The sequence below is a fragment of the Festucalex cinctus genome, chromosome 20, assembly GCF_051991245.1.
Source record: "Festucalex cinctus isolate MCC-2025b chromosome 20, RoL_Fcin_1.0, whole genome shotgun sequence".
In the NCBI taxonomy this organism is placed as follows: Eukaryota; Metazoa; Chordata; class Actinopteri; order Syngnathiformes; family Syngnathidae; genus Festucalex; species Festucalex cinctus.
In genome coordinates, this window is record NC_135430.1 from 20,691,399 (window position 1) to 20,716,410 (window position 25,012).

A 25,012-nucleotide genomic window follows, 5' to 3' on the forward strand; every position below is an offset into this window, starting at 1 on the left:
GTGGAAGAAAAACGATGTTCTGTAATGCATATGCATGTTCTTCGTCACAGTGTAAATTAATAGCCTTTGTGCACTTAAGTGTTTAACAAAGACATTTATGGCATAATGGTTGTTGTTTGCTTACGTGTTTATGGTCACTCTGGAATAGACTTTAGTTCACCCATGAGTCTAATGAGAATAATAACACTATACAACCAACAACTTAAAGGAGATTTGATACAATTTGTGCTGGATGTCAAACTTGTTTGTACTTTATTCATATATCAATTTTCTTCCTTCATACATCCATCAATCAAAATCCTTACAAAGGCTCGTTGTGGATCAGCACCTCAACCGACACTTTTGTATGTGTTGCCTGAGTGGTTGTGCTGCACTTTCTATTTGAATACGACAAGCATCTGTCACGAGCTCCATTTAGGACTGAATGACACTCCAGTTGTCCACTTTGCAATTCCTCCACAATTGCTTTTGAGTCCTGACATGTGTGCTTCTTTTGGATGGAGGGTACAGGGATGTCGTCCATGTGGATATGATGATCTATAGGTGTCAGTGTGGCGTGCAGCCGATTTAGCCTGAGTAGGAGCTCATCCACTAAAGTTTCAAACTCTTCCAGGTAGAAAGTCTGAAAACACAAGATGTTGTGAGACTTTTTTTTTTTTTTTTCCCCCTCAGTAATCAAGTAGCGTCTTGCTAACCTTGCTCCCCACAGCAAACCTCGCCGGTTCTTCATGTCCAGTGAGCTCACGAATCCTCCGACTGATGTAGCCGCCTAATTCCGACAAAGTGCACACTTCATTCCTGCTTTGACGCCTTTTACTACCTGATGCGGACAGGGTGGACATCATCTAAAAAATAATGATTAAATAATCACATGTTGCAACACAGCAGTATTGTGGATCAAAACTGATCATTGTGAGGTACCACAGCAGCACAGGTCAGGCAGAGGGCTCGGACACTTAGGAGGCCGCCAATGGTCTTGTGGTCCCAGGTATTAAAAAGCAGTGCATGAAAAATCAGCAGCAGGATGAAAGCTGACGTCTCGGAGAGAAGAAAAGAAACAAAAGAGCAAGTTATTAGTTCTGCAATGCGCAAGCTTGTCGGTCTACTGTGCGCTTACGAGTTTCAAGCAGGCCAAAGGGGTCGTCGACCTCCCGTTCATCTTCAGTATAGTCGCGCATTTCATGGTGAGAAAGAGCAGCAGAACGCCATGCAGGGAGCGAATATGCTGCAAAATAGCGACAAGTGTCAGCTATTCGCGCGCACAAAAACACAACAAAAAAAGTGTTTTTCTATGCTCTTCTTTCATTCGCTCACTTGTTCCCTCGCAGCCAGGCGGCTGACATCCACGTGTTCTTTACTGTCGCTCCTCTGCAACATCTCCACAACTTCCACAGCCTCCACAGAGCGGCAGATGTCGTGATAATAGTATGTGAAGGTTGATATTTGGAGAGTTACCTATAGAGACGTGACATGAGGTGAATTTGACATCATTCTTATTGTGCATGCTTTGACTTTTTTTTTTTTTACATGTTCCAGGTTGCAGTGACCTACAGTAATATTTTGATGCGCAAACGTGAGCTCACAGTGCTGTGCAAAGAACTGTTTTGTAAAGATTACAATTTGAAATACGAACGCTAGGTGGCAGCAAACTCAACTCAATTCATTTCACAACAAGGAGTAGTTCGACAGATTTAAAAAAAAAAAAAAAAAAAAAGAAGCAGCTTTATGCTTTTTATTTCCACTCCCAGTCAATGGCGGAGCCAGAGAGGGGGGGGGGGGGGGGACACGTGCCCCTGCTGAAATGTGATTGGACCCAGCAGACGCCAAATGATTGACATATCACGGCGCCGGCGCAGTGACGTCGCACGCCTGGCCGATGCAGCCTGCCAGCATTTTTTTTTTTTCAATCAGACGCCTACTAATTGTTATGCCACTCCTGAACAGTGGCTGGCGCTACTTACGACAAAGCATTATAATCCACCTCACGAGGAGTCTGGAGAAGGAGAATCACCTGTTAAGAGGAGCAGTCACCTGAGACACCTGCACATCAAGAATGCACGTTGGCATTTGGTTATATCATGTTGGTTTGCCCAGAGCCAGCTGAGATAGACGCCAGCGACCCCTGTGAGGAATACGCGGTCAAGAAAATGGATGGATGGATGTTGGTTTGCCTGTGAGACGTGAGTAACTTTTATGTTCAGATTATGGGTGTCAAAATTATCGCGTTATTATCTCGTTAACTTAAAGTGCCTTTAACGTTACTATTTTTTTTATTTTTTTTAACGCTCGATTAACGACCGCTCCTTATTTGGAAAGCCTCTACTCAGGGAATTCCAGTCACCACGCAATAGAAACGTCCACGTCAAAACTACCCAATAGAAATGCACTGGAGCTAAAATACAGTGTTTAAGGGGCAGGATGTAGCGTGGAGGAGCCATTTGGACTGTGTCTCACCACGACCACCCGTGCCTTGCTTTGAAAGAACGCACTCGTTTAACAGTTAGCCGTTAGCACCGAGCACCAAGAGGCGGTCCATGGGCACTCTGAAACCCCTGTGAGAGTAAAGAGCCGAATGGACGCCGTCTTGTCAGTTGGGGTGAGCCCAAGCCTATTTATCTTTAGACCTGAGGCATATTTTATTAACAACTCCACAAAATATCTCATCAGGGTGAAAGCGAAAGCATCGAGGTGTTCGTTTATAACAGTAGAGCGGCGTCAGCTGCGTCATGGCGCATCCGAGAACTTAACAAAGTAAAAGCGTGCGACGTCATGAAAAGGAGTCACTATAACACAATTTAGCAGTAATAAATTAAATGATACTGCCTATATGTGCGGGAATTGGCGTCAGGTTATATTTTAGAATTTTAAAATGTGCAAAAACTCGCAAGTTACTTATTGTTTAAAATAGAGAGCTATTAATGTGAAAAGAACACATCGGTCGTTTCTGGTTCCTATGCAGTAAATATTCGTCAATTTACAATTGACATCCTATTTAACTTAACAAAATAAAAGCCTTCAGCGAATGCATATATTTGTGGGGACTGTGTTGTATTTTACAATTCAAATGTGCATAATTTCACAAGTTACTTCATGTTAAAAGTTAAGCAGCTCCTAATATGAAAAGAAAAATGCACTGAGCTGTGACTATTGTCTTACAAATGCAATTATACCATGTTGTAGTGACAGAAAAATGACCAAAACAAATCAGACATACTTTGGTTTGGTTTTACAGTACAGCACTTTTTTATTATTATTATTATTGAATTCTTATGAAATTACTCTATCAATGACTAAAAAATAAAAACATATTTAAATTAAGGGGGAAAAATGTACATTTTATTGTAAATTTAGATATAAATTGAGATATAAAATGTGCGATTAATCATCAGTTAATTATTGAAGTAATGCAATTAATTATGATTAAAAATTTACAGATAGATTGTTTTGGACGGACATCAATAAACAACGTAGTTTTGCACAAGCTAAAAATAAATACATTGTTGTTGTTATGCAATACAATAGCACCCTCCAATGGTTGAAAGTTCAAACAGACGCTAAATGACGTTTGCATTTGAAAATTAGAATATTGTGATAAAGTCCTTTTATTTTCTGAAATGCAATTAAAAAAACAAAAATGTCGTACATTCTGGATTCACTTGGAACACTTGCAGGTGTTTCGAGTTAGACGATTCAAGTGATTAGTTGAAGAGCCTACTCGTATACTTTTTCAGGATATTCTAAATATTTTGACATGGGATGTTTAAGTTTTGTTTCAGCTGTAAGCCATAATCAGCAATATTAAAATAATAAACGGCTTGCAATATTTTGTAATGAATCCAGAATGTATGGTATTTTTATTTTATTGCATTACAGAAAATAAAGGACTTTATCACAATATTCTAACTTTCTGAGACAGTCCTGTAGAAGTGGAGGATTTATTAACATTATTATTAATTAATCACATTAATAAATTATGTGGTTGTAAATGAAGTAGTAGTTGGAGTAATAAATGTATTTGGAAAATTAAACGACAAGGAGAGTTTGGCACTTAGACAGGACCTTTAGTCATACTGTAATACAAATTTGCACAATGTTCATATTATAATGTTATGTTGATAAAAGTACTGTACGCTTTGATTGAGTAATTGCATGAATACAATACAGTATCTGCGTGTGTGCGTGCAAGTTCATTCAGGTTAAACAGTGCTGAATTATTTTTTGTACATTTTATACATTCTTAATCAACGGCACATTATGTGCAAAAATCTCTCCTGTGCTTAATATGTACTTAAATTGAACATTTAGAGACTCCGACTGAAATACATTTTCATGAAAACAAATTTGGCATCATCTTTGGATGAAGTATCCTATCCCAGCGGTCAATGGGCTGGACGCAGGGTACACCCTGAACTGGTCGCCAGCCAATCACAGTTAATTATTTGTTTTTATTATCTAAATCATTAATTATTTTAAAGAATATTTAATCTAAAAAAAAAAAAAAAATATGTAAAAAAAAATGTTAATTTCTGCTAATTTATTTTTACCGAAAAAATAAATAGTGAAGTTTATCATAGTAGCATTGTACACTATGTATTCCACGATGTGATGTAGCACTTACATGCAGCCAGTTGCAGGGTGCTGCACAATATCCCGTCAAGCCTTTCCGCCATGCGGCGCCAACTTGAACCCAGAGATGCAGTAGCGACAAGCAGAGGAATAGCAGCTGCGTGCAAAACAAATGTGAGGAACTCACTTTTTGAGTTGTCATCAGGTGCGCTGGAATCGTTACCTGGCAGACAGTGGCGACCCAAACGGTCGTTGTGCGGTAAACCTTCGCCGAGTGGACTGCAGCTGAGGTTAACATGGCGCCAGTGGGGCTCTGCTCAGCCAGCAGGGTCGCAGTGGTGAACAAGTCGGGCGCAGGGCTATACAAAGTGAATTGTACCTTTGCAACCACACAGCCGTCACATTGCAGGGCCTTCAGTTTATGTGTGGCAACAGACCTAATGAAAGTGCAACGCAGACTTTCAGTGGGAAATTCAATAATCGTCATCATCCAGTTATTTAAACAATATGTTGAATTCAATAATAGGCAATCAAAACATAGATATGTTACTTGCGGGGTGCCCCAGGGATCAGTTCTGGGGCCAGTACTTTTTTTCTTCTTTATGTGAATGATATTACAACTATTTCAAATTTGTTCAAATGTATTTTGTTTGCAGACGAAACCACATCATTCATACCGGGGGAAAAATATTTATAATGTATTACAAGTAATATAGAATATTATGAAGTGGTTCAATGCCAACAGACTGTCTATAAATATTAGTAAACCCAGATTTATTATTTTCAGTTTTAGAAATATAGATGATGAAGCAACACTGTGCAAAGTATAGAAATAGAAAGGGCCAGTGAAATATAAATTCTCTATGTATTATTATTGATCAACATTTGACATGGAAAACACAAATATGTCAAATCTAAGGTATCCCAAACCATAGCTGTTAGACAAGGTTAAAGAATGCTTTTTTTTTTTTATTGTTATATAATTCATTGAGAGTTCCATACTTGATCTATTGCACCCATTTTTTTTTCCTTTTACAGAAGTGTGCTATTCATTTCGTGTTTGGATGTGGATACGGAGACCACACTAATCCAAAATTTATACAACCAAAAACTTTAAAAATGTCATGAATTGATGGTTTTTAACCACCTTAAAATAATGTATGAAGCCCATCATGAAATTTTACCAATTAACATGCAAATCAAATTATAAAAAAAAAAAAAAAAAAAAAAAAAAAAGCGGGGGAAAGTGAGTACAAATTAAAAGGAACATATATTTTTTTTTTTCCCCAAACCTAAATACAGAACGATGTCCAAGGTGTCAGTCTGTGGAACAATCTGGATGAAATAAAAATTTTGAATTGAATTACTTAGTGCGGCCGAGGCTAACTGCAGAACTCCGTCCCAAGTCACATGATCTTTTCTGAAAAAAAAAATAATAATAAATTAGCGATGCTGCGCAAGCACAAAGTATTTACAGTCTATCATGAATATATCATTTATTATACTTACCCTGCAGATCTGCGTGATCCACACGACTGGCTCGCCGATCACGATGTACGATTGTCGAAAGACGTCAGCCTGTTGAGCCAGCAAATATGAATCGGAGTCAAGATCACAACTTGTCGCTATTTCTATCGCGTAACAAATATGAAGTAGTTGAGTTTGCTGTGTTGTCACCTTTATTGGAGCAGAGGGATTCTTATACAGCAAATGAAGCAGATTGCTCAGCATCCGTTTCTGCCAGTCTTCATGTTTCTGTATGGACGTGAATGCAGGTTCCTGTCTCCCACTGCAATAAATGTTAAATCATTTCCATTTCTATCACGTCTTTGCTGGACGACATAGTTTGTGTATTTATGTTGATTACCCGGTGAACTGTTGTCGGATGGCTTTATTTAGGCGGTAGTGGTCATTGAACGGGCTGCCGTGGGAAATGCACAACATCAGGAGGAGCATAGCAACAAAGACGCACAAATCCCTGAATGACAAAGAGAAATACACTTTGCTAAACACTGCCAACAACTTTAAATCCATGAACATACAGTATATCACACTCACCTGAGAGTTTTATGGATCAAAGCTTCACGTCTTCTGCGCGCTCGAGTCGGCCTCAACTCCGCAACAGTCGGCGGACGCGCACGATTGAGAAATCTCGCTCGTTGGCGCTGTTCACGACGCTGAAAGTCAGAAAGCGTTTTGTTTGAACCATTAGATGTGAGATCTCAGATTTGCAGTGAAAACGGACGTTCGTCACCTTTTGGGGGTCTGAGCAGCTCTCGGATCGAAGAGCTGCTTTATTAAAAACGATTCTGGAAGGATTATGAAAGGCAATTCTCTTTCCGTTCCAAATGGAGACAGTCGCAGCAACAGCAAAGATCTGTGGCACCAAAGAGTCATTATTGTGAATGTATTATTCAGGAATGAAGTCAAACGTGTTATTTATTTAGAAGGGGGAATTATGTTCTACCACAATTGGCTGGATCAGGAAGATGCACAACAACAAGGAGTTGAAGACAGAATGCAGCCAAAGTTGCAGCTTACGACTGCTGAACCTGACAAAAAAAAAAAAAAACACACACAACTTTCAATGTTATTTATTCCAAAAGTACACGTTACACGTATTCATTCATTTTTGTTACGTACTGAGGTTGGATCCCAAAACGCAGACACAAATAGGATTTAACTCTTTATTCACGCAACTTCACGAAACCAAAAACAACGAGAACGCGTCGAGAATCACGAGACGCCAAGCACAGCTTATATAGGCAGTGAATCAATCTGATTGGTTGTGGCTAACAGTACTGACACGGAATTATCTGGTTGGCTGTTGCCCAGATAAAGAGACTAAAGATTCTTGACATCACATAGCGTTTGATCAGTTGAAACCAGATGCTGTTACGTCAGTTCAAAACAGACACTTGACCACACGGTCATGACCCAAACAGTACCCTTGCATGACCCTGGTCATGACATTCTTCTGGTCAATGTTAAAACGTTCAGCTGTGTAGATACAGCAAGAATTTCTCTTTAAACTCCCTTTTGAAAATGTCAAATTTGCAGAGGTTGTTAAAGATCTTTGCAAAGACACAAATTATAGAATGATTGTGTAAGTATAAATTGCAAGTACCTGAGTCCCAACAGTGCAGCGAGCAGTAGACCAACAACGGACAGAAGCAGACACAGAATCCAGGCCAAATAATAACACCAGAACCAATTTGGTCTCATTTTCCCACATACGCCATCAAAAACACGCCGACATCTTCTGCGCTTCGGCTTCTGAATAACTTCTGTCTGGATTTCACTGGCCTCATCATTCACATCGCTTGTGACCACATTCTCCTATAACAAAAACGAAAGGAAAGATCAAATTATAGATGAAAGGAAAAATAGGATGAGTCAAATAGAGATTGTGATCAGTTGGAGATACGACCTGATATTTATTCTTCATGGCATCCATGTTGTCCACTGCAAAGACATCGCAGAGAAACAAAGATAAACCCAAACAACCTGTAATGGAATTTTCTTTTACCATAACGAGATCAACTTCACCTTCAGAAGGATCCTGGTTAGTTTGCGTTCCTTCCTGTTCCGTCGTCCGCTTCACTCCATGCACTCGAAACAGGAACGTTATCAGCGTCGCCATGGGCAACGCCACCACCACACTGAATACTCCGCTTCTCAGGGACTCGGCTGTGACGCCCGCTTCGAAATGCAACTGTGAAAAGCAACCTTGGACTTAAATATCGATACGCAAAATTATGTTTCTTATTTTTAACCCACCGCTTCGTCCATTTGCGATACGATGAGTGCATTGACGCACGCGTAACCCGCAAATAGCAGCAAGCAGACGCCAAGTCTTTGCGTACGTGTGAATGAGTGAGGACGAGGGCAGCAGTACACAGACGTCCACGTGTGGAAATCCGCCAGGTAGTCACACAACGTGAGACGTAACATCTGCAGGCAAACATGCAGAAGATGAAGTGATTGTTTGATCTTAACTCATTTGCTACCAATAACGTGTAAATCCGTTTTTTGTTTTATGTTCTAAGTGACCCAAAGACGTATTTATACGTTGTTGTTTTTTGTTTTGTTTTTTATGCTAGAGCATACAGAAGGCTTTGATGCAGCCTCTCAACTGCAAAGAACGGTTGCAGAAATGGTAGTTACCACACAAACGGCCAGCAGGTGGCAGCAGAGCAAAGGAGATCAACCAGGGACATGTTGAAAAAAAGCTCATTTACTCAAAATTTTAAATTAGATTTTTGAAAATTGATGAAACTTAGTAATCATGCTAATTGCTGCAAAACGGAAACAGATAGAAACATACTTTTGTTTTCCCTGATGAAATGTTTTTGTAGCAATAGAACACAATATTCTGTGGGCCTTGCAAAATCAGTCCAAATCCAGTCAAACAACCGTGAGCGAACGGGATTGCGAAATGTGAAAATGGCTGGCGAGCGAATGGGATCTATCCAAATGTGTACCTGAGCCAATCGTATTCCACGGGTACAACCACGGAGCATTCTCTCCACTTGGCCGTCGCCTTTGCTGACGGACAACCAGCACTGGCTCACGAAGAGCCACGTTCGCTCCGCCATGTTAGCTCGCCCTACCTGAGGTCACGCAAGGTCACAAAATGTAGCCTGGCATGATATAAACAACATGAGAGAAGAGCCTTAATTACCTCAGATACTTCCACCAGTTTGAGGTATAAATCTGGTGAAGGTCCCGAGTTGTCGTGCCAGATGTGGACCCCCCACACTGGACCCAGGCTATCTGCTGCACTGTGACGTCATTGAAACTGTTATGTACATTTCACATCAATTTGAATATGCTTGGCTGTTACCTGAATATAAAGGTGTCTTGTGAGTTCCTCCTGAACAGAGTGCATCCTGGGACGTGTAGTTCTCTCGTCTGTGAGATGCCGTCAACACCATAAAGTGTTAAGTAAACCTGCGAAAAACATGATTAACAACGAAATTTCACTCCCATAGAGAAATGCATCCGCGTGGGGATGTGGCACCAGAACCCCAAGTTGCAGGTCGCTGTTCTAGCATGATAAGAGCCATTCCGTGAAAGAAGTCATTCAGACGCTTGGCATAATATGACCTTTGCACTCAGTTTGTATGCGGAGCAGAGGCCAGTGTAGATCGTAACAGCGTAGAGATGTTGGTCCAGTCGACAATTGTCATTAAGGTAGTGGACTTGTCGATTCTGCTCGGAGATCCCGTCTGCTCTCCTGCATCGCACCAATGCTGGGACGTACAGAAACGTACACAGCAACAGGACAACCAGGACTGTCGCATCAGCGGGCTCACTGGAAGGACGAATGACACAAATGACAGAATGTTACGTCACATGTATACATAAATGCAAAACCAATCAATTAAAAAATGAATTCATATTTTTATCAATTAACAAAACATTAAATATGTTCATAATTAATAAAATTCTGAATAATCATAGATTCAGTCCAGTATTACTTTTGAATATTTAAATTAATTTATTAAAGGTCATTTTTGGGCTATAAATGTATAAAACAACGTGAAAATCGGGGGGGTGCAGCTTTTATAAAATAATCCAGTTGTGTTTTTAGGATAATTTTGCATACATATCAAATCTTGAACTTAATTATTCTGCAACTCAATGTTTTAACACCTGTGAGGAGAAAGTCACCTGACAAATAGATCCAGGTCAGCTGCTTCATAAGTAGTCTGAATCTGCTTTTGCGCCACGGTTAGCGCCCTCAACTGGTGACAACTGGGACACGCAAAATGGCAAGTGAGGCGGCTTTGAAACGAGTTTCAGTGTATAAACATAATCGGCACGTCCAAACCTGCAGTTGACAGCGTTGGCGCTGTGTGATTGGTGTGCGCTGCAGCCCAGATGTGTCCAGGCCCCCTTGAGCCGGTCAAAGGTCAAGCATTGGCTGCTCTCCACTGCCACAGTGTAATTGATCTGGCTACTCAGGTGCTTGTGTCTGATTGGTTTGCCAAAGTCACCATTGAAGAACGCCAAGTAGCCAACCCCTGCAGCTAGATATGAATTCCTAATCAGTTTAATCCGCACTCGCAAGAAAATTGATGGCTCGAAGGAACCCACCATTGAGGTTGGATGTCGGCAGGGTGATGCGAGTCGTGTTGGTCTCCCAGGGGTGAATCTTACGCAAGTGGTGCATGCTGGGAGCCGGCTTCGCAAACATCCTGCCACAGTAAAGGGACAAGAATCACCCCGGATTCAAAACATGCCACTTGAAAAATATTGTACCTGAAGAGCAGTATGATGGGAAATGGCCGCTCAGGTGGCAGCGTGAAAGTCACACTCAGCTGGATGGCCTGTTGGAAATGTTCCTGGGTTATGTTGAAGCTGTGGTAGTTGATGCGGTTCCACGGGAGGAGATACTCAGATGCAGATTCCTTCTATGAGACATATTATAACATAATTTTTAAATTAATTAATGATTTAGTTTAAAAAAAAAAAAATCAATACAGGTGGCAATTACATTTTCAAAAAAGAATCCAACTTTTTAAAAGGTAGATGAAACAGGTTTTTTTAAAAAAAGAAAAAAAATCCCTAAACAAAAAAGTGACCATTAAAAAGGAATAGAAAAAGCAGAAAATAATGTCTTTGGAATAGCCAAAAACAAGTCAAAAAATTCATTTTTTTTAAAGGCAGGAAATAAAACCTTGAAAGAAAAAAAAACATAAAATATCCAAAAACAAAAGAAGAAAGGCAAGCACCATAAAATGTCTTTGGAATTGTCAAAAAAAAAAAGTCAGAAATGGATTAAAAAAAAAAAAAAGCAGGAAGGAAAGCATTAAAAAAACAAAAAGTAACTGTAAAATGTCCAAAAACAAAAGAAGAAAATAAAAAAAAAGGCATAAAATAAAAGGTTTAAAAACAAAAAGGCAGAAAAAGTAACTATAAAATATCCCAAAACAAACGAACTCACCAAAATTGCCATAAAATGTCAGAAAATTAATAGCAAAAAGCCACAAAAAAAAACCACAAAAAAAAAGCCATAAACTCCACATAAAAAGAAGACAGAAAATGACCATAATACAATATTTTCACAAAATTGCCAAGAATGTCAGAAATTTGACGGAAAGACAGAAAAGTCTAAAAAATGTATATTTATGGTGCAGCTCTAATTAGCTCTGAGTACGGTCGACTAAAACTAACACACTGTTTCGTTCATCATAAAGTTCTAAGCTTTTGTGGCTCCAGACAGATTATGTGTTATTTATTTATTTATTTTCTTTTGTCAATAAAGAGGTTGCAGACACCTGCACGAACGTAACAGTAAAGTAAGTTGAAATTAATTTAGATGTTATTTTTTTTTAGCTAACTGGCTCCAAATATGCCACAAACTTTGTCTTGTCTTGGTTTCATCTCCACAATGACTGGCTGAACAAGCGACCGAACTGAGATTTTCCTCCTTGTGCTGCATTTATACAGACTCAAGTCCACCACTGGTCCACTTATCTGCAAAACAGCAAAAATTCAAATGAATGTTGCGTTTCTTTGAGGCAGTTATTTTACAGTATGTCGCCCCACTTTGCTCACCCCGCCCGGAAAAGGAACCCGAGTCCAAGGCGAGTGTTTGATTTCAGCAATCAGGCTGAGCACACAATTTCCTCCGTGAGAATGAATCACGGCCGCAGGTGTGTAAAAGATGGCGGAATCGCCGCTGATGACCGACGTTGACGAGTTGTGTTGCGCCATCAGGAGAGAAATGCCGTCGCTACGGACTCTGTGCTCTTGGATTTTGCTGAACAAGGTGTGCTTCTAAAATGACACAAAACAGGAAAAACAACACTCGATAACCAGAAGGTTAAACCAAGTTAGCGATGTTGACCTTTGACCTCTCACCAGAATCAAATCCGAAGCAGTCTGTAGAATGTTTTCCACCAGCTGCTGTATCCTACTGGTTTGCAAATCAACACTGGATGCATCCGAAATGTCGTTCCCTAAATGGAATCCATCTTGTGGGACGGATGCCATCTTGCACGCGAAATCAGCATTGTAAGTCGATTCGACCGTGACGTCATTCGCAGTGGCGGCAGACTCCAGACTGTACGATAACATGGCGACCAAGATGTTAAGCGTCGTCTGGTCCAGTTGGTGGCGCTTCGGCACGCTGGCTCGAGAAAGTTGCCCTGAGATGGCCTTCACGTGAGCAACCACTTGTCCGACGCTCGCTAATGTTACCTGAGAAGAATATTATTGGATGTCAAGTGCTCTTTCTTTCGGAAATCTTGAACTTACCTGTCTTGTAACTTGTAAAAGATCTCTGAGAATGCTGATGTTGTCAACCAGTGAGTCCTGGAATCAAATAACATGTTACAAAAGAACGTAGAGTAAAAGTCTCAGATCGCCAACATTGTTTGAACTTTGTCACAGCAATACTAAAATGTGAAGTTTTGTGATTTCAACAAAAAATATCAAATAGATATCTGCTGAACATTGTTGAGGAAGGAGGAAGAATATGGGCTCATATGAATTCACATGGACGGAATAACAACTTGTGGTGTTCCACAGGGTTCAATTCTAGGGCCTTTGTTGTTTTCATTGTTAAGAAAAATACGGTGGTTGTTTGACAGTGTTTTATTAAACTCATTCACTCGCAGCCATTTTGACTGAAAGCAAACTGTTTTACTGGACTTGGACTGATTTTGCAAGGCCCACGGAATATTGTGTTCTATTACGATAAAAACATGGAACCCTCCAAAAGAATGATTAGTCTCTTCTTTCATCAGGAAAAAAAAAAAAAGTATGTTTCTATCCGTTTCCGTTTTGCAGCAATTAGCATTAGAATATTGCTAAGTTTAATTATTATTCACAAATCTGTTTAGAATTGTGGGGAAACGGCTTGTTTTCATCCTGGGCCTGTTTGATCTATTTTTGTAATTACTACCAGTTTTTTCACCAGTTCTCTGCAATTATGAGACTGCATCAAAGCCTTCTGTATGCGCTAGCAAGAAAAAACATATCAATACGTCTTTGGGACACTTAATACATTTAAAATAGAACATATTTATATGTTTTTGGGAGCAACTGAGTTAATATTGGCACACCCAACTTTTCTTTGTTGCATGTGTGCTGTGTTGTTGTTTTTTTGTATGTGTACCTGGTCCCGACTTTCCAGTTTGCACATAGTGCAGATGAGGACATTCCGCATGTGACTCTGAGTGTGCTGGTCTGCCTGACTGTCCAAGCTGAGTCGATTAAGGATGCCGGACAACAGACTGACATAGTTGCTAATCTCTGCGTTGTTCCCAAGCAGAATCAATGCAGACAGGTTCTTCAGCCCTGTTTGGGACCTGAAACAGAAAGTGAAATAAAATCCGTCACACAATATCAAATGAAATATTTAACATCGTACTCCTTACAATTCTGCATCAGGATTGTGAGAGGAAACATCTCTGAAGAAGCTCGGTTGGACTCGGACAGTCACAGGGCAAACTTTAGTGGACGATCCGTACATGCTGCTGCTGATTTTTGTGTATACGGTTACTAGAAAAATGAAAAAAGTCTTGAACCAGTCAGTCACGTGTTGGTCTTGATCAATTTGATTGCCTCTGTCACCTTTATAGTCATCACTGGGATGTCCAGATGGAAGGCTGAAGTAATACTGGAAGTTTCCGCCCTGGTACAACATCCTGGGAGGTTCGTCCCCAACACTGAAGCTGAACTCGTACAGTAAGTCCTTCAAAAAGACACACCACACGCGCACGCGCTCGATTTTGTCTTTACTTTGATTTTGGAGACGTTAGCTAAATACTGAAAAATGTGAATTTCTACGGTCGAGCAATGTCTTTTTCTTTTTTTTTTACCTCTCTCCCTGAGGTGCAGAAGATGCTGAAGTGAGTGTGCAACTCGACCCCTTTGCTCGGTTGCACTTGGCATGTCATTCCTTTCGGAATGGGCTTTGTTCTCAAGAATAGTTGAGTGCGGCCCAAAATCCGACTTGCAGATTCTTTTTTTTTTAACAAAAAACAGTCCATACTGGTCATTATCCAGTTATTTGAGTTAACTGATGAATGAAGGACTTACTGGCGATGACCTCCAGCATGTAGACGCTGCCTGGCTTTAGACTCAACGGCCTGACGCGGAGCAACGCGGAGGAAAGCCCTGCAAAATTGCGACATGCGTTATGATCAACAATAAGCGCATTTTTCCTTGCGTCGCGTACCCGTGTAGGTGTACGATGCAAATAACCCCGCCTGGATGGGGTCTCGAGGGAGCTCGATTAAGGTTTGCTTTGGGATGATTTGCCTGGGCCTGGACCCCAGCAGATTACTCCCCTCAGAGGCATGTGGCACTGGGGTGAATGACGGCTCATCTCCTGGACTCAAGGTCGCAACATCCACACCTAAAAATGCATAATGTGGAGTAGGGGTGTTAAAAAAAAATCGATTCGGCGATATATCGCGATACTACATCGCGCGATTCTCGAATCGATTCAATTTTTAAAAAAAATCGCTTTTTTTTGTTGTTTTTTTTATTTTTTATTTATTTTTTTTATTTATTTTTTTTTAAAGAGCTCAGAATTGTTCATTCGGTATTCTTACCGATTCAACGTCTTATCATCATTGCCTTTTTTTTTTTTTTTTTTTTTTTTTTTTTTTTTTTTGTGTGTGTGTGTGTGAATCGATTTTTAAACTTCCATTTTTAATGGAAAAATATTCAACAAAACGTCTGACTTCGGGTTAGGATTCACACCTTGAGCATGGAAGAATGTTATATGAACGGAACATTAAGCCTTAATATTTTATTTTAATGCTGTTCAAACATGAAACAGATTACAACCTCTATAAGACTGAAATTTCAGATAAATAATACATTTTCATATAAATCTTACACTCTACAAGCTTACTGATTAGTATTTTCTAAATTTGAATGAAAAAAAAATCGCAACAATCGACTTATAAATTCGTATCGGGATTAATCGGTATCGAATCGAATCGTGACCTGTGAATCGTGATACGAATCGAATCGTCAGGTACTAGGCAATTCACACCCCTAATGTGGAGTGTATGGGCAAATAAAAAAGATTTAAAACTATACATAAAAAAAACATACCTGTTGGTCTCCCTGCTGAGATTCCTGGATCTCCCTCCTCTGCGATTTGCAAGGGAATATCATAATCTGATCAGAAAAAGAGCACAGAGGCAAAACTTGACAATGACATTTGACAAATAATGATTGACATATCACTCAAAACATGGCGGCGCCTGCTCGACACCTTGTCCGTTTATCGCGTCAGCACTGCCCCAGTCTGCGGAGGAGTCGTAATCGACTGGCGATTGACTTCCAATTTCCCTCTGACCCAAATGGACGCTGCCATCACCATCACCATCACCAGCGGCATCACCAGCGGCAGCCCAGTACAGAGAATCCAGAAGGCCAAAATCCCCCCGGGAATTCCAAGGGGGATCCTCTCCTAGCCATAAAGAGCATTAGAAAAGGCATTAGCTGTGAAATAATTCATACAAAATCACCACATCGTTCTAAACCAGAGGCTTGCATTTCATTTGGCGCAGCGTCAAGTGTCAAATATAAAGCACTGTAAAATACTGTAAATATGTATACATGGATTCTTTTCATACAATTTGATCAATAGCATTGAAGACATTATCCCACTTCTTTTGAAAATCAACAAATTTCACTGATATGAGTATTTGAATTACGGTGATGTTATCGTTCAAAAGACAAAAGTTAAAAGAAAAGACAAAAAGTCCTTCTGCCCTCCCTTTTATATGCTGGCGAATTAGGGCCACAAATAAATATATTTTTTTAGAGGGTGGGAGCAATATGCCGAGGAAAAAAAAACTCACAAATTTGCCACTTTCTAAAGTGGCTAATTTGCGAGCAAAAAAATATATCGTAAAATACAAAAAAGAAAGTACGACGGTGTATTAGGGCCATGTATAATTTTTAGTTATTTTTTTAAGAGGGCGGGGGCAATATGATGATGATGATGATGATGATGATGATTATTTCACTTTTAATGCTGAAATGTCTTTACCATTATGTGTGCTAAATTAAAAAGTTATGATTTGCAAAATGTTTTCTGAAAATGCTGAAAAAAAATGTTGTTTTTCGCCTATTGCTTAATATGCATATTTGATGAAAACTAATGCAAACAAAGAATATATTTTAATGAGCCACCATTATTTGCTCTGGCAATAGGTTCTATCAATATTTGTACAAATGTAACTTGGATAATAAACGTAATCATTGTTAATTATTTATTCAATACATTATTATCATATTTTTGTGAAGCCTCACCCGATCCTGCTGGTTCATTGGTGGTTGGAGACGCTCCACTGACTGTCTCTGTCAAACCGGTATAAAAAGCAGACGGTTTTGTTTCACTTTTTGATCACGTTGGAGTCCATATTGCTTAATATTTTACATACCAACGACGGTTGCCTTGGGAACAAAAACACCTGATGAGTAAGCAGGGTGGGACACATTTGGAGGATGCGGATAAAGATGTGAGGGGAGCATTGATGTTGTGTCTTTGATGGCGGATGGGGCACTGAGGTCGACCGTCGAACAAAATGGGACTGTAAAAACGGACAATTGATCACTGTCACAGAGTGGGAAGTGAATCCATGAAGTCAGGGCGGAAATATCACGACATCATCGACTCCAAAAAGAGGCGACAAGGCTGATTTACCTTCTAGCATAAGTTTGGAGGACGCATTAACCAAGTGCAAAGCCCACGTGTACTGGGTGTGCTTTGGCGGAACCTCACAGTCTTCACACGTGGCTTTAACAGAGAAAGGCTGATCCCAGTTTACTTGGTCTCCTTCACATTCCAGACAGGAAACTGCCAGCCTCCTGATTTGTAAACAATCAAAGATAACTTGGAGGAAAATCTGAACTGGCCACTTTAATCCGAATGTTAACGTCTGTCATTTGTGCAAATACGATCTGCAAAGTCTGCATTGAAGTCAAATTCGTCCCGTACCCGACAACGTTTGGCGTTAACGTGACGAAAGCTTCCGTCGAGGCTGACAGCTCTCCACTGCCGACGGCGAGTGTGAAATGAAACTGGTCAAAATTCGGTTTGAGGAAGCTCATAGGGAAAGTGAGCACGGCGGAGTTTGTAGCAACGTGACGACTGAAACAGGAAGTCGTGATGGAGCTGACTGGTTCGCACGTCCATTTGACGCTAGAAATGGGACGACATTTTATTTCACCCGCAAAATAGCCAAAGGACTCCTTTCAATGTCTGTTAAACAGAATTCATATCCTCCACCTGATTGGCTCCATCGGATAGTCAGGATTGTAGGAACGCTGTCCATCCAGTGTTACCATGGCGATGCTCCTGCTAATGAAAAAGTTGGTGCCGCCCTGGATGGAAGCCACAGGCCGGCTGGGAATCACTTGAACTCTCACGCTGTAGTTACTGTACACCAAACTGCCAACTACCTGGACCTGCAAAACATTAGCAGAATCTTATGGCACAAGTAAAAATATATTTCACTAAATAGTTCTCTCCTGAAATCATAGTTTAAGAAGTGTATAGTGGCTATACGACACAATCACAACAAGATGAAGCAACATATGTCAACGTCAGACTTTACAATGAATCTGAATCGAATTACGCGAGTGCTTCTATACTGGACACAGGAAGTTAGAAATCGGGTAGGAATCGGACAACAGCTACTCTTACTGCCGCACGTGTTCCTTTTCCTTGATTGCTCATTTATCAACTGTAAATAAAACATTGACAAATGACTGTGCAGTTTAGTTAAGTCATGGCTGTAATTAATTGTCAATTATTTAATTTTTTATTTTATTTTTTTACGTTTTTGTGTTACTCAGAACTGACCTGAAAAGTTTCATCATCAATTGCATTGTTCATGGTTTGTAAAGTATTCACATTTGTCGTGAGATGCATAACAATGTTTGATATTCACTATAAAAAAATCTATTAAAAAAAATCTCTGCAACTTTTGGATGTTTGAAGAGATCATGTAAGAGATGACATTTCATGAAAAAAAACAAAAAAAAATGTTGAGGTCATGTGATCCACAAAGTCAATTTCAAGATCAACTAGAACAAAAGGTTAACAAAATCTTCACCAATATTATAAATGATTGATGGATTTAGAATCCTTGTCCCTTTCCAACAATACCTGTTTTGTGAAGACTGAATTCCTGAGATGTAAGGTTTTAAAGGAAGGCGGCCACACCCCTTTTTGCCAAAAAAAAAAAAAAAAAGTTAGCAGACCTTAGCTCCCAAACCCCTGCGATTTGCTTAAAATTTGACATTTATTGTTGTCCCATCACTGTCAACAAGAAAAAAGTTCCATTAATGTCAAAATCTGCTTGGTTAAGAGAAAATTGTAAGATAATACGTTTATTAAGATAAGATGAATTAAAATAATTTATATGTACATTTAATATGGTGGCGTGATTTGTGTCCAAAATGTATGTTTCCAATGATTTATTGTTTCACAAACTTAATTGGTCTGTAATCCACCTTTCCATTTTGTAACACCACTTGAAATCCCCCACAAAGTTCCAGGATGTAAACAAAATGGCTGCAACGCAGATGGACACCCGTCTTACTTTTGAACTTACCCTGGCCATGGCAATGTAGGTGTGATAGTGCAGGAGATGTGCTGGCAGTTGGAGGTTCTGCTTGTGAGCGTCTGAAACAGGCCAAATGTGGCCTGCGGAGTCAAACAAGGTCCACGTGTAACGGACGCCCCTCATTACGTCACATTCGATGTCTGCCTCGTAGGACACTCCCAGACGGATGGCGTTGTGTCTTCGCACCTGAATGAATGAATGAATGAACGCCCCCTTAACACATTCACTGCCAGCCCAGCAAAAATGCATTATTTGACGTCTTTTTCCGTCAATGGCAGTCAATGAGTTAAGATGAGATATAACCAAAATTGGCGGATTTTTAAGCAAAATTTGTCTTAAAAAAAGAAAAAGGGAAAAAAGGATGCTGCAATATAATCACAAAATATATTGGCACATTGTGTTTAAAACATTCACTGCCAGCCCAGCAAAAATGCATTATTTGACGTCTTTTTCCGTCAATGGCAGTCAATGAGTTAAGATGAGATATAACCAAAATTGGCGGATTTTTAAGCAAAATTTGTCTTAAAAAAAGAAAAAGGGAAAGAAGGATGCTGCAATATAATCACAAAATATATTGGCACATTGTGTTTAAAACATTCACTGCCAGCCCAGCAAAAATGCATTATTTGACGTCTTTTTCCGTCAATGGCAGTCAATGAGTTAAAAGGTACTTGGACAAGACAAGCGAACCTGCAGTTTGCGAGGGCCCATGTTCTTAACAGGTGGCGGCCGACATGGATGGTCTAAGACGAAGATGATGCTGCTTAGGGAGGCCCAACTGACCCGGTTGGACGCAGTCACTTCCAACAGGAACTCTCCCGTCCTACAACCCACAAAGGCATCAGCGGGTTGCTGCGTGTTTGAGGTGACATGTCAGGAGAAACGCGTCCGAATCTGAATGAACCTGCGGAAGACGTGCCGTTCACTGCTTTGTCCCATCCTTGTCGTCCCGTCGCCGAAGCTCCACAGGAAGGTGACGTCCGTGCCGGAATTGACCCGGCAACTCACGGCGCTCGTCCGGTTCCGAAGAACGTAGGCCTGGTGGAACAGCTTGTTGAGCTTCACTGCTCTTTGGATGAGTACGGTCAACACTCCGGAGGTGAGGGACGCGCGACCGTCACATATCACCACTCTTATGTTGTACCTGCATGAATGAGAAAAACATACATTTCACTTTTTTTTTTTTTTTTTTTTCTTTTGTCAAATATTCTACCTGGAAAGTACAACTGAGGTTGTTCTTTAATGAAGCTATTATTGATTTAAAAAAATATATATATTAATTGTGTTGGCTTAAACTGAAAAGTGGTCCCAATATTATTTGGTTAATCTTTTTAATATATCTTGCTAACTTTTATATTCATAACTGTAAATGTGTTAAGTCAAAACCTTTTTTTTTTTTCTGTAAGTATATTTATTTTCCATCTCTACTTCTAAAAATAAGAAAGCTGTTAAGACTTTAACCTTGTGTTCTCATTTTGGTGTTTTTAATATTTCTTAATTTAAAAGACCCCTGCCAATTTTTTTGATTTTGAATTTTTTGAGATTTTTGTGTATGACTTGCGAGTTTACTGTGCTGCGTAGTGTTTGCAATGTTTTGGCTTTTGATTTCAATTTGTTATAGTAATATTAATAATAATAAAAAAAAGTAAAGTAATAAAAAGTGGTCCCAGTATTTAAAATTACTATATTTAAATGTGGTCTATACTATAGAGTATATAAGCCACACCCACTAAAAATAATAATAATAATAATAATAATAATAATAAGTTTATTAGGTGATTCGGGTTATGCAGAAACAAAAACGAATAAACAAAGCCCAAGTTGTTGTACTAGTCAAGCCGAGTTTATCCTCCTGATTTTGACCCCCAACATGGCGGACAAACAAAGATCATGAATTTGAGAAACTAGCAACTGTATTCGATATAACTCTCAGTATGACAAGTGAATGAAACCACACTAATAAACATTATGTATAATTAATACATACCTAACTTGAGCATTATTATGCACATATACAGTATAGGCATTCATAATGCTATTTTTTATTGTGTCTTATTAGAATGCAAGCGTAGCATATAAGTACATACTGACAGTCTTATCGAAGACGTTTTATTTTGCGCAACATACCTTCCAGGTGTGTCGTATCTTTTGGTGACGTTCCCGCTGCTGGTTCTGGTGGATGTGGAGTCTCCAAAATTCCAGAGAAACTCGAGAGGTTCCGGCACGTCGGTCACAGCCAGGAAGGTCACGTCCGTTTTAGTGGGATAAGTTTGACGCTCTGTATAAACGTGCACAGCTAAAAAAAAGTGAAACAGATTTCACACAGCAACAGAGCATTAGCTTTTAACACCTGTAGAGATGTACGGAAATGATATCGGTAAATATGCTGCATCTGTTGCATTTGAAAGGGTATTCGAGGGCGTCTCCTTACTTCTGTCAATCATGTTGAAGGTGGTGGCATGAAGGTCGGGGAATGCAGGACGCAAAATCACCTGTAAGTACACAAGTCGATATTCCGATGTTACACTAAGTCATTCAGTCGTATTTCATTTTCTTTCTTTCTTTTTTTTTTTGATGTATTCATATTTGAAGGGATGCTTGACTCATTGAGCCATTTTCGGCAGTAAAAAGTTGCGTATAATTAATGTGATAACTTCATTATTTTTCATGTACAATTAATACCCTTAAAGAGTAATTTTTCCACTTGGTGTCGACGATGACATCGCCTGCGCTCAGGAAGTCGATAACGGCCAATTGTGGCTCAGTTTACTGACCGAACCCAGAAAACGGGTGAGCCATGATTGGTCGTCCTCAGCACAGGTGATGTCATCTTCAGTCAACGCCAAGTGGCAAAATGTGTTTTTAGAGGTATTAATTGTACCTGAAAAATAATCAAGTTAGCAAATGAATTCTGGACAAAAAAAAATCACTTTTCACTTCTGAAAATGGCTCAAAAGAGTCAAGCATCATTTTAAAGGTAAAGCGTATAGTGATTTAAAAAAAAAATAAAAAATACATACACATAGAAGACTTGTAGTTTCTTGGCCGGTTATTTAACTCTATTTAACAACAAAAGCTAAAAAGAATGAATTGTAAAGCTCTCTACTTCATGACAAGGGATCAAAAGTCAGTGTTTGACGTAAGCTGATTGCCTCGCATGTTTGAATTGATTGTACATTCCAAAAATAGCAACAAACTTATAACCTTTCGTTTTTGGTAAGATTCCATCATGAAAAAGTTATGCTAGCAACGTAGCTGCCTTGGTGTCACGTCGGTTCAAAAACTGAGCATTTTTATTTTTGGAAAGGATGATTTTTTTTTTTTTTTTTTTTTTTTTTTGGTAAAATTGTATTGAAAATGTGTATTAACCATTGAGTCTGTGCTGTGCACAGTTAAGCTACAAGGTTGTTATTTTACAAAAAAATAACATAATTAATGAACCAAGAATACTCACATTGATCTTCTGTGTCCATCCACATTCATTTGAAGCAGTCACGCTTTCACTCAGGAAGGTCCAAATCTGGTGTACACAGAGTTGGACATTTTTGCGTGAAAACTTTTCTTGAATGCGCTCACTAAATTCTATCTCAACAGACATTCATTCAAATAAGCAAAACAAACAAAACGACCCCCCACATGTGTACCGGCTTTAATTGCGACGCTCACATACCAGGCTGCTATTCAGGCCCTCGCAGGTCCTCTCGACCCCCACCTCCTTGTCTCGGCCCCCGCGACTAAACGAGCAGCACAACTGTGCTCCTGGCCCGTCAGCCACGCACGCCCGCAGCGTGACGGGATCCCCCACATTGGCGGCCCGCGCGGTCCCACTTTGGGAGCTTGTCTGTGGGAGGGGGGTTCCGTGAAGCAAAGAGATCTCCAACGGCGGCAGGACGCAAAGGCTCAGGGGGGGGGGACGCTTGGAAAAGGGCTTGGAGAGTGTCGCCTCTAAAAACAACATGACAGGGAAAAAAAAAAAAAAAAAAACGTTAGCATAATAAACATTCACAAATGAAATAAGTATTTTTTTTTTTTTAATCAGACATACTGATTTCATGCCTGACTGATGCTTCCAAAATAAATTGATATGAATGTGCAAAGGAATCATCATCTGACATGTTGACCTGCTGTGAACTTTGACCCCATGAGGTCCCACAGAGGAACTGTACAGCGATGTAATGGGTTCCGCCCAGTACCACTATCCCACCAAAAAAAAAAAAAAAATCAGTGTTAAAAGAAAAATTATAGCAATACACTGAATGCATTATTATGCACAAATAAATGTTTTTACTTTCATGATGTTATTGTTGCAATTTTCAGCTTGTCCCATCAATGACTTATTTACATACTAAATATAAATAAGTACAATTTGTTAAGTCAAACTTGCCCCTGAAATTTTGAGTAACCCTTGATTTATTTATTTTTATTTTTTTTTATGCTTTTAAGAACATGTTTTTCAACCAGTTTTCAGATTTGCAACATGTTTTTGTTTTTTTTTAATATTAAAAAATATACATCTTTTTTTTTTTTTATTCTAACAAAAAGTTTAGGGAGGTTGCAGGCTAAGTAGTAACGTAAAATGAAAATCCCTCCCTTAATTTTTCTACAGTAAATAAAGCTTTACAAAATGTCAATAGAATTGAAATTTTAATCTTTCGCTTATCACTCATTATCATTATTTTCAATTCAAAAACAAAAAAGTGCATTCTCACCACATCTGCTGGCCAGCAGGTCGCCAGTGTGAGGTCATGCCAGCAGAGAACTTCAAATTTCAATTAATTTTTTCATTGATCGCTTATCGGCTGTTGGATTTTGAAAAAGAACCGATGCCGATAATTGGCCCGGCCAATAATCAGTCTATCATGTATATAATATTTCAATGTGTTACAGTTTTGTTTGCACAATCCTGCTTAATAATAAACTTTTTAAACATTACAACTAATGCAATGTTTAAATGTTAACATCACATGTTTTATATGGGCCCATTTAAAATTATTATTATTAAATCACACTAAATTATAACATGTGCAAAACAGAAATAAGAAAACCAGTTTAAGATTGCTTAAGTAGAACAATACAATTAATTTTTCCGATCTTTTTTTAATTTAATAATTCATTTTAAAAATATACAAAACACTTTTTCAATCCTTTAAATAAATAAATGCTGTCTCTCTAACATGAAGCTATCTGCATGATTTTTTTGTGATCTACATTGACACAAAACACCTCCACGAATCTTTATTTCTTTTCACACGAGTGTTTAATTTGGCCTCTCACCTGTGACCTGGTCGGGGCATCCCGCCAGCTTCTCGCAAACTTCCAGAACAAAAGTCTTCCCGCCAAGCGCTTTCTCCAGAAGGATCGACACGTTCATGTGGAGCAAAAACCGTCCTTCTGTCCTGTCAAGTGTCCGATTTCCCACCTTGCTCCCAATTGGAAGTTTAGGGACTCTGAAGACAAAGAAATCAAACACAGAAATGATGGGAAAGAAATAGAAGATAAAAAGAAATGACATTAAAAAAAATAATCCCCACCTTTGTTCTCGTCTGACCTCTGGTGAACTTCCATTAGATGAAGTGTTGAAGCATGCAGATACTCTCGCGCCTTTGAAATGATGTCCACAGTAGCACCATTGTGTGGTTAATGCTTCAACATTAAACCTTTTATAAAAAGAAAACAATTGCACATATGTCATGTTAAACGATGTGATGTGATTATTGCATTCGCAAAAAAATGAATCTTGGATTTTGAAATGACTGTCAGTGACAGTTTCAGGGTCTCGGCTAAGATTTAAAACCGAGGTGGGGAACCTTTTGGCCTGTGGGTCATGTATG

The 25,012-nt window shown here is 39.3% G+C and overlaps 1 protein-coding gene across 1 annotated transcript; it reads right to left on the minus strand.

The window, feature by feature from the left end:
- Nucleotides 1-233: 233 nt before the first annotated feature.
- pkd1l1 (polycystin 1 like 1, transient receptor potential channel interacting) lies at nucleotides 234-22,882 on the minus strand. Its single transcript, XM_077509717.1, has 50 exons — nucleotides 22,852-22,882; nucleotides 22,636-22,701; nucleotides 21,613-21,673; nucleotides 21,309-21,477; nucleotides 20,086-20,325; nucleotides 19,872-20,004; nucleotides 19,170-19,367; nucleotides 17,840-18,018; nucleotides 17,549-17,752; nucleotides 17,255-17,418; nucleotides 16,992-17,141; nucleotides 16,861-16,908; nucleotides 15,815-16,012; nucleotides 15,652-15,717; nucleotides 14,762-14,941; nucleotides 14,623-14,700; nucleotides 14,403-14,545; nucleotides 14,155-14,275; nucleotides 13,959-14,082; nucleotides 13,697-13,889; nucleotides 12,835-12,891; nucleotides 12,439-12,777; nucleotides 12,133-12,354; nucleotides 11,938-12,051; nucleotides 10,834-10,985; nucleotides 10,669-10,769; nucleotides 10,403-10,601; nucleotides 10,243-10,326; nucleotides 9,676-9,883; nucleotides 9,413-9,519; nucleotides 9,251-9,350; nucleotides 9,051-9,179; nucleotides 8,347-8,520; nucleotides 8,116-8,281; nucleotides 7,997-8,031; nucleotides 7,694-7,905; nucleotides 7,034-7,118; nucleotides 6,821-6,943; nucleotides 6,625-6,743; nucleotides 6,434-6,544; nucleotides 6,244-6,355; nucleotides 6,076-6,144; nucleotides 5,934-5,986; nucleotides 4,790-5,003; nucleotides 4,619-4,723; nucleotides 1,315-1,455; nucleotides 1,118-1,225; nucleotides 922-1,038; nucleotides 696-845; nucleotides 234-622 (listed from the first exon to the last, which is right to left on the minus strand). Exons 3-50 carry the CDS (start codon nucleotides 21,623-21,625, stop codon nucleotides 302-304), a joined length of 6,828 nt encoding a protein of 2,275 aa, XP_077365843.1. The 5' UTR covers nucleotides 21,626-21,673; nucleotides 22,636-22,701; nucleotides 22,852-22,882; the 3' UTR covers nucleotides 234-301.
- Nucleotides 22,883-25,012: the final 2,130 nt, after the last annotated feature.